This window comes from Gavialis gangeticus, unplaced genomic scaffold (genome assembly GCF_001723915.1).
Source record: "Gavialis gangeticus isolate Ggan-Ray unplaced genomic scaffold, GavGan_comp1, whole genome shotgun sequence".
Lineage (NCBI taxonomy): Eukaryota > Metazoa > Chordata > Crocodylia > Gavialidae > Gavialis > Gavialis gangeticus.
In genome coordinates, this window is record NW_017729011.1 from 10,784,388 (window position 1) to 10,802,040 (window position 17,653).

A 17,653-nucleotide genomic window follows, 5' to 3' on the forward strand; every position below is an offset into this window, starting at 1 on the left:
TCATATCCCCATTTTAATATTTTCAACCACAACGTTTCATTAACTTAGCTTTTCCTTGGTATGGCAGAGAAGAATCAGAGGGGAGAAAGAGCTGTCCCCAGTCCAGGGAGAAGGAAGATGAAAACAGGAGATGAAGTGGTAAGGAAGGGAACACGGGAACCATGTGGAGGTTGAATAGGAGGATGAAATGGATTCTTACTAAATAGAAGGAAGTGAGAAATCTCTTCTCCTGACCTCATATTCCCAGGAGACAACCAAGGAAAGTGAAAATAAAAAGCAAACCAATCAGTTAAAGAGTTCTAAACTGTATCAAAGTTTCTTCCTGCTCATGATCTAATTAACTACACTTTAATTAAGACTGGAAGACAAAAGAAGTTCAAAAATAAAAACTCTCCTTAGAAGTCTCTGTCCCTAACCATGCAAGCAACCACTGCTGTGGGCAAAGAGCCCCTGCCACCATTTGCCTTTGTGCTTAATATGTATTTATTTATTTATTTGTTACACAGGTGCCAATTAGCTTTGCTCTGGCTTGCCTGAGCCCCTCTACAGAGTCAAGAAACAGCTTGCAAAGCACCAAATTCCCCTAAAGATTTTGCACCTGCTGCAAGATGAAGATAAATTCAAAGCCACCAGTGTAAACACTCTGCAAACAGACACATTAAATACACCATGTCTCATCTGAAATTTCATTTCCTCATCCTGCTAATTACTTGCTGCTTTGGTTGCCTCTCTCTCCCCACAACCCCAACCCACCAAAAGGGCAAAAAAACCTCTGAGCTTGTCTCTCTGGCACTGAGAGCACTGCCTAAGTCAAAAAGGTACGCAACAAACACATACGGATTTACAAGAAACACAAATACCCTGCGCTTGCGGTAATATGATGTTTCTAAATCAAGCTCATAAATACATGCTTGGGAGATTAGTCTGTAAAAAAATAAACTTTAATTACTCCATCTTTATCAGCACATATCCCATAGCATTAGCCATATGTGAGTGTTAAGTGCCAAGTGCTTTGCAATTTCCCTCCCCCCCCAGATAATAGTATAATACATAGTGTTTCAAGGCTATTCAAATATTAAAATGTATTTCTGCCTCCCGAGAAAGATGGGGATATAGAAATCCACCTCAAGTAACATCATGAGCCTGAACTGCTTAGCAACACATAACAAATCCAGCAGAGCACGCATCAGTGTGTTGCACACACAGGCACCTGCTGCTGAGAAAACAGCGATTCTAGCATAAGGAAAGTATGTTGCATCTCAGTGCGGCAGCAATAAAATCCAGCCACTTTTGGGGTGGAGGCCAGGCAGACCTAGACAGAGCTCTGAAATGGTGACACCACCCTGGTGACTCCTGCCCACCGAACAACACACCCTGGGACACCTCTACTTGATCACATGGGATGACTGCTTGCAAAGCGCTTGGCTGCCCCATGCGGCAGAGTTCACTGCCTCTAATTATTCCCCTTTATGTCCCAGCAGAGACTCGTTAATACACTACAACAGCATTTCTAGGACACTCTCACACAGAGAAACATCTCAAGGTGTTTTACAAGCAGGAGATCATGTTAAATCAAATCAAATACCAATTAAAGATTAGCAGCGGTGCTGGATTGATGCTCTCACTGTAGATCATTGCTCACTGGGAGGGAAGAACCCCGCCTAATGGCTGCTGGCTAGCAGGCTCCTGCTCGCTCCCCAGGTCGTCTTCACCCTTGCAGAGCCCCTGTCCAACTGGGCAATCCACTGGTACTTGGACAGGGCAAAAGCCAACCATTCCTCCCTTTACCTCAATAGCTAGACCACCTCCTTCCCCTTCCCCCAGACCTGACCAGAGCTCACACTCCGTTTTCCCAGAGATGTAGACCTACCCTGAGCCAATCTCTTAGGACCTGGACAGTCCTTTTTCAGCCTTGATCTGAATTCATGCAAGGACAAACAGCCTGCTTTAAGTCTGTTCCTGCCTGCTTCCCCATCCATCCTGCGCAGTGTCCCAAGCGGACCCTCTTTACCCAAGTTCCAACTGACTGTGCACAGTCCCTTCCAAATCAATGCCCCAGCCAGATGCTGCTGCAGGTGCAGGACAGCAGACAGCGGGGAAGGAGCATCATGCACTAAGTCCCGTGACTCGCATCCAAGTCTTGGAGAAGGAAAAGTTTACAATCCCCATGAGACACTGTGCCTCTGCTTTTCTTCCTCATCTTCCTTTCCGCCATCTTCTCCCTTGAGCATGCCTTCTCCTGTCCTCCCAAGCACCTTAGGCAAGCCCAACAACCCCACCTAGGATTTGAATCTGGATTCAAGTTTCCTGCCCTTGCCACACATTTCAGTGCTGTTTGGACCTGAGGTTTGGTCCCAAGTCTAACTCTAATGTCCCCGTACAGACTGTTCTCATTAGCAGAATAGATTGGACTTTTTTCTATCTGCCTCAGCATTTGAATTAGCACCATGGCCCTACAGCTGGTTTTCTCTCCCCTCATCAGCCAACCTTCCATCACAAAGACCATTCCCTTTACATCTCACTGAGCAGCTCTGGGGGGAAGACGACAAAATGGAGAAAGAATAAGACAGGGGAAGGACTGGATGCGGTTTTACTTATTGGGAGTTTGAGATGCTTAAGGGCGCAGCTAACAAGACTGGTAACATTAACATGTACAAATAACATCAGTCTGTCAACACTTCCTACATTATGGCTTGGGCTATTTTAACTCGTGTTCACGGAAGGGGTTATTGTGTTGGATGGAGGCTGGAGAAGATATCCCAAAAAGGATCCCATCAGCTACTGCAGAAGGATCAGACATGCTTCTGTGTACCTGATTAAGGCTCCTCAGGTGATCATTCACACCAGAGGTCAGGGACTCAGCCAGCCAAGCTCCTTCACTGTGCAGGTTGCATGTTCCATTCAGCTTGAAGAGCTCTTGAAGTCTTTGTTAATCTGCTCCTAATAACCTGAATCTCAGCGGGTTATATCATTTTGGTCAGTGTCCAGTACATTAAATAAATATCTTTACTTAGTAAAATTTCAAGTACTGCTTCTCCCTCCCCCCTTCTCCTCCCCATCTCCCAGAATTCACTTATTTGAAATATGGTGCCTGCAATTTGCAGGGAGATATTATGCAGACGAGTTTGACTTGTGACAAGAATGAGAATGGGAGAGTAAGAAAAGAGAGGAAAATAAATGGCAGGCTGGGCTAACGAATGGAAAAAGCAAAAGGAGGAGAAGTTAAACCTGATTAAAATTACAACCATGTCATGACAGGGAGCATGCAGAGGTAACAGTTGCATCCTAATCTCTTATACTGGTATCATACTACAGCAATTGTTATATCTGCCTACATCCTGCCCGTGACAGGAAACCTCAGGAATTGGACAAATGCTGTCTGAAGGTGAGGCAGAACATCAAGGTTAGGGACTGATATTACACATAAACTGGATTAAGTGATCAGAAAATGGTTTAAACCTGTAACAGAACAGATGTTCAGTGCACATAAACCAGTTTGAAAATGGCTGAAACTGGTTTGAGATAAACCTGGGTAGTATCAGACTTAACTGATTTGGGTCAAACCAGTTTATGCAATGCCTGTCCCAGACCCCTTCCTGATTTAAGTTAAACCAGTCCTCCAGCATCCCAGATGCTTTGCAACCCTGAGCAGGGCTCTGCTCTCTGCTCCAGGCCAGCAGGGCTGGCCCTTCCCCTCTGCTCCCTGGCTGGAGCTCTGGGAGACACTGCAGGTACAGCGGCATCTGCCTGGCTTCCCCCTGCTCACCTTTCCCCACCCACCACTCTCTGCTCAAGCAGGGATTCCCCCCTCCCCTCTGCCTTACAGAGACACCTCTCAGCATTAGCTAGCAGACCACATCCTGGCTACGGTCTGTGCTATGGGAGACGGAACAAAGACAGACAGGACAGTGTTGGTGTAGGGCTTTTTGGAGCTAATCAACAGGCAGCTGGTAATGTTCCTCTGTTCCCTCCTTGGAAAATGCTGTTTAAGAAGAGCTTGAACTAATGAGAGAAGCTTTTGCTTTGTTTGATGTGCTGATAAAAGCTAACAACTCCCTGTATAACTCCCTGCTGTGTAACTAAATCCTCTGTCATCAACAGTGGTGGGGGGACAGGACCCTCCCTAATCAGAGTGTCCTGCCAGGGCTTGGCCACGCTTCTCCCAGCTGAGCACTGTGGAAGGGATGGGAGGGCTGCTCTAATGCCCCTCCACATTTAGCCTGAGCCACTGCAGGCATGTGCCTGAATTTCTTCAGTCCAGGGGGGATGTCTGTACGGTTACGAACTGGTTCAACCTAGCCAGGTTAGACTAAACTGCTAAGACAATCAATTTAGCCTCAGGCTTTTTGAATGTCTGTCCCTATCCCAAAGTACCAGACATTCAGGTATGGTAGAGGTAGCTGCAGCAGAGGTCTCCTTTCCATGAGACCATGCCAGAAGGAAGAGGACTCGGGGAAGCTGTCACAGAGTGGAGGACAGAGATAGCTGGTGATAGGTAGCAACCTAGCTATCATCTCCATGCACTCATAAGCCCAAGGGACTCTGGGGTCCAAATGATTCTTTCCATCTCAAAGTAAGAACACATGGCAGCCAGCAAATCCTGAGGACACTGGCTTTACAAGGCACTGAAGAGTAGGTACTGGCTGATTTGCTGTCAAGTCCAGCAATCAAAGCCGCGGCAGCAACACTAACTCTCTAAGCACAGGCAGGGTTGGCACTGACTGAACTAGTTGAATTTCCCCCTTATTTTCAGTGAGACTCAACTCCAATTAGTTTAGTCAGCAAAAAGCCCTGTATGCCTCTGCCTGCACGTGGGCCCAGGCTTTCACGTTGAGTGTTGTGAGCTTGTTCTTTTGGAGCCAGACTCAGTGAAGGTATGTCTTTTACTTCACTGGGCTATTCAAGGCCCAAGAGCTTTTTACTGTCTGAATAATTTATCAGGAAGACATAGGAAGTCCCAATCAGCATAGGGTTCTCTCCACATGTGCAAAGCAAGCAGCACAAGGGGCACTACCTATTCTGGGGTTCAGCCATGTCCTGTGACTTCTGGGTGTGAAGTGCCAGCATCCCACACCTCTTTCCCAAACAGCCATTCACAGAGTCCAGTCCATGAACACCACTGTGAACACAGGGGTCAGAGAAGCAGCTATTGACCATGTTCCCTGTCACCCAAGCTATCGCCAACTGAAAATGGTAAATGGGATTTTCATTAGATTGGACAAATTCACTCAGGAAGCACTGCCCAAAGGCATTCTATCATAATAAGTGGGACACTGTCAACTTGATCACATATTAGAAAAAAAGTCCCTACGCCTGTGTTACTAAAACCACCTTGGTGCATTCAACTGGAAAGAATATTCATGAATCCAATTTCTCTTTAGCTAGTTATGCTATTTACTTTTTTGCATTCTCTTGGCATGGACAATTAAAATCAATGGAGTCAGTTTTGCTTTCATGTTCTCTGCACTGAAACAGTAGAGATGCAGTCGCATTAGGGAAATGGTTACATGTTTAAAAGAAAGACTGTTTGCACTGGAATTTTCTTTCATACAAATCAATGGAAACTCTTCTCTTGGAATTAATGTTTGAAATTATAACACAAAAACAAACAAACAAGCCCAAAACCATTCCTCCAGACCCTGCATTTACAAAGCACACACATTGACTCAAATGTGAATCGAGAGCTTCCTTTTCAGGGCAGAAGACAATTTCCACTCTGAGTGTAACTTAAATATTGTCCCAAGGGAAAACTGTAATTGCTCTCTATAAAATGTAGTCTGGAAAGTAAAAGGGCAATCAGAGAAGTCACTTCCATTTAGAAGTTTGCAAACAAATTAGGGCAGATGTCAAAGTGTTGGAGAGCTCAATTAGAACATGGCACAGAAAGTTGTATGGGTCCCATCTGGACTCCAAGACTACACCCGGACTCCATATGCCCCATTATAACTGATTGGGCACCACCAATAGGATTGGGCATCAAGGCAAACCAAATTTACCATTGCTGTAATATCTTGGCACCTCACAATCAAAGATTTCATTTTCAAAACACACAGGGAGGCCTTAGCTTAACATTTGAGAGGCAGATCAGAGGGCCTTTTGGTGACACAGAGACAATGGTAAAGGTCAAAAGTGAACCCAGGTCTCCTTAGTCACAGAGCAACCGTTTAAGCACAGGGCTGTATTTCCTCTCTTGAGCACTCTGGCAGCTGTTCTACTGCGGCTGAGCAGGTGTTGCCCAAGCGCAGAACTTGGAAAGCCAGACTTCTAGTTCAAGCTCTGCCACTGGTTTGTTGGGTGACTTCAGGGAAGTCACTTCACCTCTGTCCCCGTGTTTCCCCACCTATAAAATGGGAAGAATGCACATACAAGTGCTATATAAGAGTTGAGTATTATTATTATTACTGTGTAGGTGTGACATATGTCACTTTGCATTTCCTCCCCCTTCTCTCTGCTACAGCAAGAAGACTGATTGATCAGTCATGGACTTGCTGACCAAGCAAGTTCATGCGCATGCCTATTTTCAAAGCACCAAACCTCACATCCCCTCTGCTTGCATCTAACAACGTGTTTACATTATATTGGCTGCGAAACAAGAGGCTTGTTACCATGCGGAGGGCGACAGCAGAGCGATTAGTGAAATTTGTTACCCACATGCTCCCAACAAAATTAAATTAAAAGTGCCGCTTTGCTGTCAAGATAAGGGCCAAGCCAGAGAGATAATTTTTCACTCTCAAACACTCAATTACTCGGTGAGGCTGTATCAGATACAATCAAGAAAAGCACTGCCTCCAGGAACAGATGTAAAAGCCGTTATCTCTATCGCAGTCCGAGGGAAGTTAAAAAGGCTGCTGGTATAGCTGCAGCATGGCTGGCCTAATTGTGACACCCAGGCAGAGGCACAGTGAACTCCCCTCTGATTTCATCGTCTTCTGCTTAATGCCCATCTCCTTATAATAGCTCCACGCTCCACCTTTCAATATTCTGCAGCCATTTCCTGTCTCCCGTATGTGAACGCACACACACATACACGCACGCGCGCGCCTCAGGCCTGCACTAGAAAGGTTCTGCCTCGGGTAGCTATCTCAGCTCATCTATCCAAACCTTAATGCAGACACATCTACCAGCAGCATGAGAGTGGCAGTGCCAACCCAGTTTATGCCAGTTCCATGAGCAAAATAAGCTTGACTGGCAAAAGCAGGCTCTGTATGTCTACACTAATGTTTTTGTCAGTGTAATAAAAAAGCTGCAAAATGCTCTTCTCTCAATGACTTTGTTAATCCAGCAGTGGACTATAGTGTAGATCTGCCTGCACAAGTGCTGCCCAACTGTAAGAAGGAACAGCAAAGGTGGAAGGCAGATCTCAAACTCGGTGGTGTAAGTATCTGGGGGTTTTCCATCCATTTCAAACCAGAGTTTTTTGCCTTGACACTACTCAAATTTTACAGGACTTGGATCTCTTGCAGGGCCCTGGCTGTTCTTTACATTGTTTATGAGTGTTCTGCTTTGTCCAGCTTAAAGCATCAGAGAACCTGATGCTCCCCAAGGGAGATGCCCTCAGCCCAGTGATGTCTGTCTGTGTAGTCTGTAAAGCACTTTGGGCTAAATGCTACTGCAGGGCAAGGGAAGAGCACCTCCAAGAGCTGACAGAATAGCTATCTGCATTCACGCTGCCAGCTGGGGAGTCCCACCTTGTGCCAGTCAGACTATGTAAACAGGGAGCAGTGCCCGACTATCAAGCTTGTCCCTTTGAGGCAGAGATGCTGCTGAAGAATTTGGGGTCTTTAAATAGTGTCTCTGGGTCTGCACCTTCTTTGCTCTCCAGGTAAGGCAGCAAAATGTTACCTGCTCTCTCCAGCTTAGGGCTCCAGGGTGGGCCCACAGAGCGAGTATCATGTTCTAAATATGTTTTTCATTCAGAATCAAAGTTAAACGGGAAACTAGATCCCTTTGCTCGAGGACTCGCGTGCAAATGTTCTGCCCTGAGCAACAGGACCAGTGCTGCCAACTCAGGACTCTCCGCAGCTGCAAGACTATTTTCCAGTTGCCTGCAAGACCAGGAAGATATGCAGAACTCAGATGAAGATGGGAGGGAAAGGTGAGGGGACTGAAATGACTCATCGATAGTCCTTTCGCCATATCTCCTCATCTGACATTCACTGTGAAAGCTAAATTACATAAAAGGAATTAAGAGCCCTGTTGTCAGTGATACGGGATAGCCCCAATACTGCTCACTGTGAAGCCTGTGGAAATATGCAAATGCCGCTGTGCATGTATCCATGGTGGATGTAAATTAGGAACTCAGGAATCCCCATGCTGGATCAGACCCCTGAACCACGCAGCCCAGCATCTCATGTATGACACTGCCCAGTGCCCACTGCTTTGTGGGAAGGCACGCAGCGGTAGATGGTTCTAGGATTACTTGCTCCCAGGGAATCTAGTTTTTGTAACAACAATTATCAGAGACTGGCTGATGCTTCTGAATAAATGTCTGCATGAGAAGTATCAGTCAAAGCAGCATTGTTCAGCATGGAGGGCAAATGAGACAGAGAAGGGGAGAAATAATTCACTGAGTTGTGTGTGTGCTGGGGGCGGGGGGAGACCTACGAAGCACAGTTGAAAAGGAGGAGAACAGGAGAGACTGATTATCCCCTCTTGCTAGCGTAAGCAACAAAAAACAACATGTTTGGTTTATCTCCTTTTGTCTCCTATTTGATTCCTGACAGGCGGCTCCTTTAGTTTGAAGCCTGCTGCTGTCAGGGAGGCGAGCTGAACTGGAGAGCAAAGAAGGTGCAGACCCAGAGACACAATTTAAATACACCAAATTCTCCAGCAGCGTCTCCGCCTCAAAGGGGCCGTGTTTGATACTCGGTGACACGCTTTCTTTCCGCTGCTCCCTGTTTACTTAGCCCTGACGTTTCTGCGGGTTTCGGCGGAGAAGGAAGGGAGAACGCTACCCAAATTTCACTCCACGTTTCAGTTAGTTCCTCATGAAATAATAAGTGTCTGTTGCCTCCGGAGACAGGAGAGGATCAAAGGGAAGTTTCCTCATATGTAACAGATTCCGAATACCTAATTTTCCCTTATAAAAGGCCTTGTTTTAAACACCAAATACAGAGGCAGATCAAAGCCAAGCTTCTCATTTCTCTAACAGCCCTCAGAAGGCTCTGCCAGCCAGCAAGACACGCGCGCGCATGCACACACATGCAGAGTTTGCTGCAAATACACGGCAGATAATTGGGCTCTGCTAATTTGTCTAAAACACTGCTGCAGACTACAGAGACAACTGGGCATCTCATATGCCTAGACTGCCACCCAAAGAACAGGTTGTAGGTTGAGCCCCCTCCTACCTCACTTCTGTACCTGAACTCCATCATCCCCCAAGGTCCACAGCCCCCAAAGACAAAAGCTGAGTGAACTGGGACGTCCTTATCTCAGCAAGGCAGCGTTAGAACTTATCAGCGGACAAGAGGAACCCAAATCCCCAAGGTCTTAATTAGGCCATAATGGGAAGACTGCGGTGTTTTATGAGGCAGTAATGTGTCTCCTGAGAGGCCAAAGGATGACTAGGTTTTGTGTGTTATCCTGATGAGGGAGCCAGATTATTGTGGCTGGGAAGACGGTGCTTGGACATAAGTGATGCAAACAAATAGAAGTGCATTCCCCCTCTTCTCCCACCACCCCGTCGTCCCACTTTTAAAAGGCAAACAAAAGAGATTCAGGGAGCTACTGATGCTCTGCTCTTGTAGGGTAGAGGGGCCAGGGAAAAGGATGCTGGCACAGGCAGATGTTTATTCACGGTGGGGTCTACGGGGAGTGCGTACTCAAAAGCAAAATGTCTCGTTAAATAATTTGCAAGCTAAGAGACAGGTGAGCTATTTAGTTTACCAAGGCTATTTCCCCTCTTCAGATGCCATCACAGCCCTCATCAAGTCATCATTATAACAATAATAATAATACTTTGCACTTATATTCAATGTCACGGGTCTGATTTCATCAGAGAGTTTCCAGGAACATTACAAATTTGACTTCTGAGAGGCAGATACAAATCTCCTCCATGTTGTAGTTGGGGGGGAAAACGCACACAGGGGTCCACGGCTCAATTCCAGGACATGTCACATACCCACCACTCTAGCTGGACTCAGCGATAGGCACAGGGGGTCAGGACCTCTGAAAGCCAGTCCCCAGGTGCCTCCAAGTGGGTGCTCCAAACACCCCTGGCTGCAAGACGGAGAGCAATGCGATGGAGGAGGGGAACGCACACAGATCTCTGAGAGAGGATGGCTTAGGCGGGAGTCGGGCAATTCAAGACCCATTCTGGGCCCCAATCACAGATCCTTGCAATAGAAGGGACCCATCACTTTAGCCCCTCTCTGCTTCCAATCCAAATGGGTCCAGGCCCTGCTGTGACACTAATTAAACCTAACCCACACTCTGAGCTCCTTTCATGACCAGATGCTAGAAAAGGACAAGTTAATTTGTTTTACTTCCATGTCTACAAAAGAGGTGCTCAGAAAGGCCAAAGCAAAAGCAGGACAGAGTGAAACCTTTTTGTGCCTCGCCATCCACTTTCCAAGAGACTCATTAGATGCACTAAGCCTATTTCAGACATCACAAACCACAACATAACCAGAAGATCCTGCTCCCCACTTCTCCCACCTCCAAGTTTCAAGAAACCCAACTCAGCTCTGAAATCTCAGCCTTTTTTTTAAAGGTATTTGGAGGGCGATACAAGCAAACGGAAATGCTCAGAGCAGTTAGACCAAGTCAGAACTGCAGCTGAATTGTATTTCACTTGGCAGGTGGGAAGAAGGGCTTGGGATAAAGCCAACTGAGAGCTAAAGGCAGCTGTTCTCAAGAGCAAGGTGGGGTAGAGATAGGGAGCAGAGGAGCATGGAGTAAAGGTGGATTTTGTTTCGTTGTATGGAACAAAACCAAATACTTAGTGGGAGAGAACCTGGTAACGGGGGTTGTTGGTGGTAGCCGTGTGGGTCTAAGGACACAGGCAGGCAAGGTTCTTTGGGTGGATGTGATATCTTTTATTAGACCAACTAAATTTAGTTGGAACCTGATAATAATGGATTCTGAAACCTCCCATGATGGGCAGCTGTGGAGGCGGATTAACATCTCCAAAACACTGATAGTTCTCTTTAAGTGAATTTAGCGCTGGGAAAAGGTGTGTAGATTGACAGCCATAAAAACAGGAGCCTAATCCATACCCACAGAAGTGACAGAAGCAGCCCAATCTCCCCATAGCACCCTGCCAGCCCTTAGCCAATGGCAGTGAGCAAGGGTGTTTCTTTCTGTGGCCCATCCAATCCTTAGTACTAACCAGGGGGGCTGCCAAGGGGAGTACAGGTAATTGCAGAGGTGGGTCTAGATGGATTTTTAAATGGATTTTAAAAATGAAATACATACTCATCACTACAGTATCCTGGTATAGTACCCAATGAAGAGAGCCTGTTAATATCTGCCTTTGGCCTGGCACCATCAGGTTCCTGATACCAGCACCCTGTAAGTCGTCCATCCTGGTCTCTGGTTAATAAAAGACAGTTTATTTGAGGATGCATCTGATTTCCTGCTGAATAAATCTTTAAGAACCCTAACCTTGAAGACTGGCTTGATGGTGAGCACAAGATGCTTCATGCTTGCCTTTGGAAGGGTGTCATGGGACTCAAAATCAAGTAAGTGCTGCTGCCTCCTGCTCCATTCTGTACAGCTTCCAATAAACATGGCATGCTAAATGATCCTAGCTCTTGCTAAGCATTTCCCTGAACAAGGAGGCTCTCAGACGATGGACGCACTACTAATGGCTTAGCAAAGCCCTGCTAGAATGGCAAATGGGACTGGATGATGTGTAGGGGGCTGGCATGGGTTGTGTCCCACTGGTGGGTTAGGGGATGGAACTCGACATGGCGCACGAGTGCTATGGCTTTCTTGTCAGGACCCAAGGATGGAAAGCTGTGTCAGTTCACCCTGCAGATGAGGAATACATAAATAGTCATGGCCACCAGGTCTTCATTTGAAAGGAACAAAGCCTTTTGCCTAGCAATCAGTGGAAATCTGCACATACAGTAGCTGCTACTCAATTCTCAGGTTCAGCGGTAGGTTAAGGCTGGCCCACAGGCATCATACAAGCATGCACATGCCCTACCACAAGGATGAGTTGATGGTTGTTACCAGACTCTCCAGGACATCTACTGAATACATCACTGATGTGGTCTGACAGAAAGCACACAATTCGGAGACGAGAGAGAGGAGACTCCTGAAACATTATGCAGTCTGCACTCCTGACCAATGTAGATTTATCTACAACTTTGTTCTCTATCCAGACTAGTTTTAATCAAACAGTGATTCCTTCACCCCTCCTCAACAGGCCACTCTAGAATCAAACCTCGTTGGTAGGAATTTCACCTTTCTCAACAGTTCCCTGTGCATCCCTTCCTGCATCATACTTGAGTCACTTGGAGATGAGCAAAGCATATGGCCACCTCACTGACTTGTCTTGACCAAAGCACAAAAGAAAAATTATGTAACTTGTCATTTAAAGGACAATCCAGACAAAAGTGGTAGCCACTGTGCATATTATAATTAACAAATCACACCCAGTGAGAATTTTTCATCCTTTCACCCATGCTCTATAACACTTCATTAAAATGGTCTATGCCACCTCATTAATGTCTTCTGCAAAATCTGGCATTAGAAGAGAAATCACCATGAAGATCTCTCGCTGTGCCTAATGATAATCTCATTGCACCTACAATGACACAAATCCATTGTGAAATCAATATTAGAACATCATTGCAACAATTAGCTCTATCTCATGATGCATCCTTCTCTATTGGAATTATGACCCTGTCCAATTATAGATCTTTGTTTTAGTGGTAATTATAATTTTTGCACTGTAACTTACCGCTAAGTTAGTGCTTTCTGTACATGAGGGAGCTAAGAGTCAATGAAATGATAATGGAAAATTATTTCCAGAAAGTCATTCAAGGCAAAGTTTTGCCATACTCCAGGTAAAAGCAGCCAGGGTCTTTAAACACAGAGCTTCATTTATACATTCATTTAACAAATAGAAAGGGTTAACAGAGAAATAAATAGCCCAACCCAGGAACAGCTCAATGGAATCAGAAAGCAAGGGATCAGCTGCTCCCATTAGAGCATCTAGTCTAGATCCCCGGCTGTCTCTGCCACTTTTCCAAGAAGCAATAGGTAGAAGTAAATGCTGTAGAAGCCCTGTGTTCCCGGCTTGGATCAAATGACACTGCAGGCCAGATCCACCCCACAGCCTGCAGGTCCCTGACCCCTGCTTTAGAGTCTAACACCATTTTCAGTGCTTGGCAATCTCTCACCCAGTTGCCTTATGTGTTCCATTCATCATGACCTACAAGCTGAACAACACTGAACTAGTTCATGGGTGTGTTTTTCAAAAGCACCTAGAGTGACTTCAAAGCCCGAGTCCTGTTCTGACAAGCGATTCACTGGCTGTGGGCAGCTGCAACTTTAAATCATGTAAAGATGAAGACAGATTTTTTGCTTGAAATCACACATCAGCTATAGCGTGTTATGCCACTGCTGTACCAGAATAAGGCAGAGGTTACATTTAAGACTTGATTAATCTGTTAACTATGTGTAAAATAGTACCCCAACCACAGGTTCAGGCAATTAGTGGCATGACAAAATGAGAAACTGGCCACAAAATTATTCCATAGCATATGTAATATTTTTGTGGTTGGTTTCCGTTGCACCTTGAATTGAATGTTACAGGGTTCCTGCCATGAAGCCTGATGGAGGTTGCATAGTGAGGCTTGGTTGACAGCTCCCCTGTATATGTGGCACAGCCCTGAATGGGGCTACACCCTGTTGCTATCAGGGTGCTAAGTATAGTGGAGCTCATCACTTGGGCTGCGGTGCCAAGCCACAGGGAGCTGCAGGGCTCCCTGCAACCCAGCAGGTTAACTGCTTTGGCCTACAACTCCCAGAGAACTGCAGCGCAATACGCTTGACACATGCTGGCCACAGGGACCCTGGGATTGGGGAGAGGTTCCCTGATCCCAGGGACCATGAGTGCCAGGACCTTAAAAAAAATACACATGCAGCTGAGCTGCACACCAGACTTTCTGACATCCCAGTGCATGGGACTCCGAAACTGTCCCGGTGTAGTCCTGGAGCTGGGACCCACGATCAGCTGATTGTCAGTCCTGGCTCTGGTGTGGTCCTGGGGCTCAAAACTGACCATTGGACGGCCCCAGGATCAGAACTGCATCAGTTCACAGTTCATGCTGGGCTATGGGCACCCAGCTTTCAACTTGCTGGTGCAGAGGAGCCTGGGATCACGATCCCTGGACCACTGACCCCACCGCACTGGCAAGCAGAAATGACGTGACTGGGATCTGATCCCCTATCCTGAAATCTTTCCATGCACACGTGGCATGCCAGGAGGCATGATTGTTGGGGGCGGGGATCAGGTCCCATTGCACCATTAGATGAACACATGCCAGGAAGCCTAAGTGAGTTAAACTGATGTAAGTGCAGACTGTACAGCAGTACAGAAGGTAAAAAACTAAGCAGTTATATCAGAATAATGCTGGTATAACTTTTATGTCTGGCCATGACCACAGAAAAGCAGAGAGTTGTAAGCTCCTAAGTGCCTATGTTAGTTTTAAAAACTTCAGCATTTAAGTCACTTGGACAGTTTTGAAAATATGACTCCCTGTGTCTGCCAATGCAGGATTGTGCCCTATATAGCTGTTTGGAGAATAGGAACCTCCCTGCATGCCCACCAAAAAAAAGCAAAATCTCTGATCCTATGATCCCATATTTACTTTTAAGACAATGTCTTTGCAGAAAGCCTCAACTTCTGAATTCTTTGAGCCTTTAAAATCTCAAGTATAATCCAGCAGAAATTTCTGTAACCCCGAATTTCCTTTTCTCCTAAAAGAACGAAAATAAAAGAAAAACACCTGAATGTATTCTCAGCCTAGAGAAACGAATGCAATATGTGTCTGTTTATTCCAACGTGCAATCAGTGAGCCGATCATAGGTGTAGAGGTAATTTCACATTGAAATAAACATGTTATGCGCATTTATCTGAATGCCTAATCATTGAAATAAATAGAGCTGCATTTATTTTGCTGGGTGCAGGCATCTATCTGGAATGCTGCACTCTAGCTATGCTTGGCTTAATAAAGAAAACAAGTGTAGGGCACAGACCCACTGTGCAATCTTAAAATCACTTCCAAACCTTGTTATTGCTTAACAGAGATTTTTTTTTAAAATACAGCAATAGCAGCAACAAAAATCTCATGGATCCCCGCAGAAAACGGGGTACAAGGATAATCTGAGCTTTTTACCAAAGTCATTCTGGCATTATTTGAGTGGGGAAACTGTGGACACTTGTTTTAAACCCTAGACATTTCATTTCCTTGCTCCTAGAACTCACTAAAAGCCCTACTGGGGAGGGGTTTTGCAAAAATAAAAAAAATCTCTGCCCCAGCCCTCATTTTGTACTTGTTTCTTTTAATTGCCTTTGTGTTAACAGAAGGTGTGGGGCATTTCAGTTTAACTGGAATTTTGCTGACAAACATTAGACAAGGATAGAAAATAGAAAGTTGGGCTTTATTTAGCCAGAAGAATTGCTACAATTACTGTCACTGGTGGCTGGATCAAGACAGGGGCTGCACCAACCTAACCCCATAGTGCAGACAGAAAGTTGTTGTATACACCCATTCAGTTTATGGCAATCCATCTCAGGGTATATCCCATTTTAAGAATAAGACATACCCACCTAGCCCAGTTTCCTGTCTCTGATCATGGTGAGTAGCAGATGCTTTAGATGAAGAAACCAAGAAAAAGCATGTGTATAGGGAACCATCCTGTATCTTGCCCTCCCGGTTACCACTGGTCAGAAATTTATATCCCTATATTTTATGGCCCCGATGGATCAATCCTCCATGAATTTGTCTAGTCTTTTCCTAACCTGGTTATATATGGCAGTTGCACATATTGACAGAAGGTATTTGCATCAGTGCAGCAATGCTAGTGGTGAGCTTGAACTCCCACCTGGCCACATTCTGCAAGAGCAGCAGAAGAAAAGGGACCCATGATCATTGATCAGTGCTTCCTAAATCTTTAACGTGACTGATACTGGGGATGAGGGAATAGATGCTAACAAGCTACCGAGCCAATTGATATAATCACTACAAAACATTGCTAATGTCTCCCACATCCCGCTGGCGGAAAAGAGCAGTCCCAGGCTGGGACATTTTTATCTACAGGTTGATTGTGAATTACTGAGAGCAATGATCCTTCCTCATAGACCAAGTTAAGGTACTGCAGCCATCATACACCAGGGGCAACACAAGGGGACACAAGCTGAAGGGGTTGCTTCTTCTGCCTCTTAAGAGCTCCTGCTACTTTATTTTTACCTTTGCTTCGCCTCCGGCTCCTATACTGCTCAGTGTAGAAGGTCAGTTGAGTTTCATCGTCTGCCTCGGAGCCAGAGTTTCCTTTAGCACGTCCAAACCCGATCCCGCCTGCAGGAATGAAAGAGGAACGTCAGCACTGCTGTCTTGGGTGCCTAATAGCAAAACTGAGCTGTGAGCTCCTCACCAGGAAAGCACCATCCAGCTGCCATTCCTCCCATCTCTTTAAAGCCCTGACACAAACGCGTAGTGCCATAGCGCTCTGTTTCTCCAGTCGTGGACTGAGACCCCATTGTGCTAGGAGCTGTACAAATAGAAAAAGAAGACCCAGCGAGTCTACAAATGAAATATCTTTGAGAATCTTGACTGTTTAAGCTGTTTTCCTATAGATCCGTGTACAGTGAATGCCACATAGATTTGTATACTGAACTCACAATGGCACAGAAAACACAGGTAAAAGGCAGCATGGGTAGTGGATAGGGCACAACGTTGAGACCTGTTTTTCATTCTTGATTCTCCTATTGACTTCTAGTGTGACCTTAGGTAATTCATGTTCTCTCCCACAATGCCTGTTCCCCTCCCACCCTTTCGTTAGGTCTTTTTAGATCAGCAACTTATTATGGCAAGAACTGTCTCTCATCATGCGTCTGGACAGTACCTATGGCAATGAAGCTCTAATGTTCGCTGCAACCTCTAGGCCAGTGGTTTTCAAACCTTTTTTAGACTCAAGGCACTGCTCAGAAGATACCAGCTTGCACTCACTTCTCAACTATGGAAAAACAACAGAGCAACTTTTCAGTTGCAAAGGACCCAGAAAGACCACAGCAGGTCAGAGAGTTTTTGACACTGTGGGTTTCCATTTGAAATCTATGGGTCTCTCTCATAGTTTCATAGTTGGTAGGGTCGGAAGGGACCTAAGTAGATCATCTAGTCCGACCCCCTGCCGTGGCAGGAAAGAGTACTGGGGTCAAACGACCCCAACAAGGTATACATCTAACCTCCTCTTAAAAACCCCTAGGGTAGAAGCCTGCACCACTTCTCTTGGAAGTTGGTTGCAGACCCTAGCCGCCCTGACAGTGACATAGCGCCTCCTGATATCTAGCCTAAATCTACCCTCTGCCAGCTTGTGACCGGTACTCCTGGTCACTCCTGGCAGTGCTCAGGGGAACAGGGACTCCCCCAGTGCCTGCTGATCCCCCCTGACTAGTTTATAACAGGCCACTAGATCC

At 45.8% G+C, this 17,653-nt stretch overlaps 1 protein-coding gene across 1 annotated transcript in view; it reads right to left on the reverse strand.

Annotated features, from left to right (window-relative positions):
• The window catches only part of ASTN2 (astrotactin 2), a 644,195-nt gene that overhangs the window by 451,459 nt on the left and 175,083 nt on the right, over window positions 1–17,653 (reverse strand). The window contains 1 exon segment of the mRNA XM_019510513.1: window positions 16,428–16,535. Within this exon segment, the coding sequence (XP_019366058.1) occupies window positions 16,428–16,535 (108 nt within the window).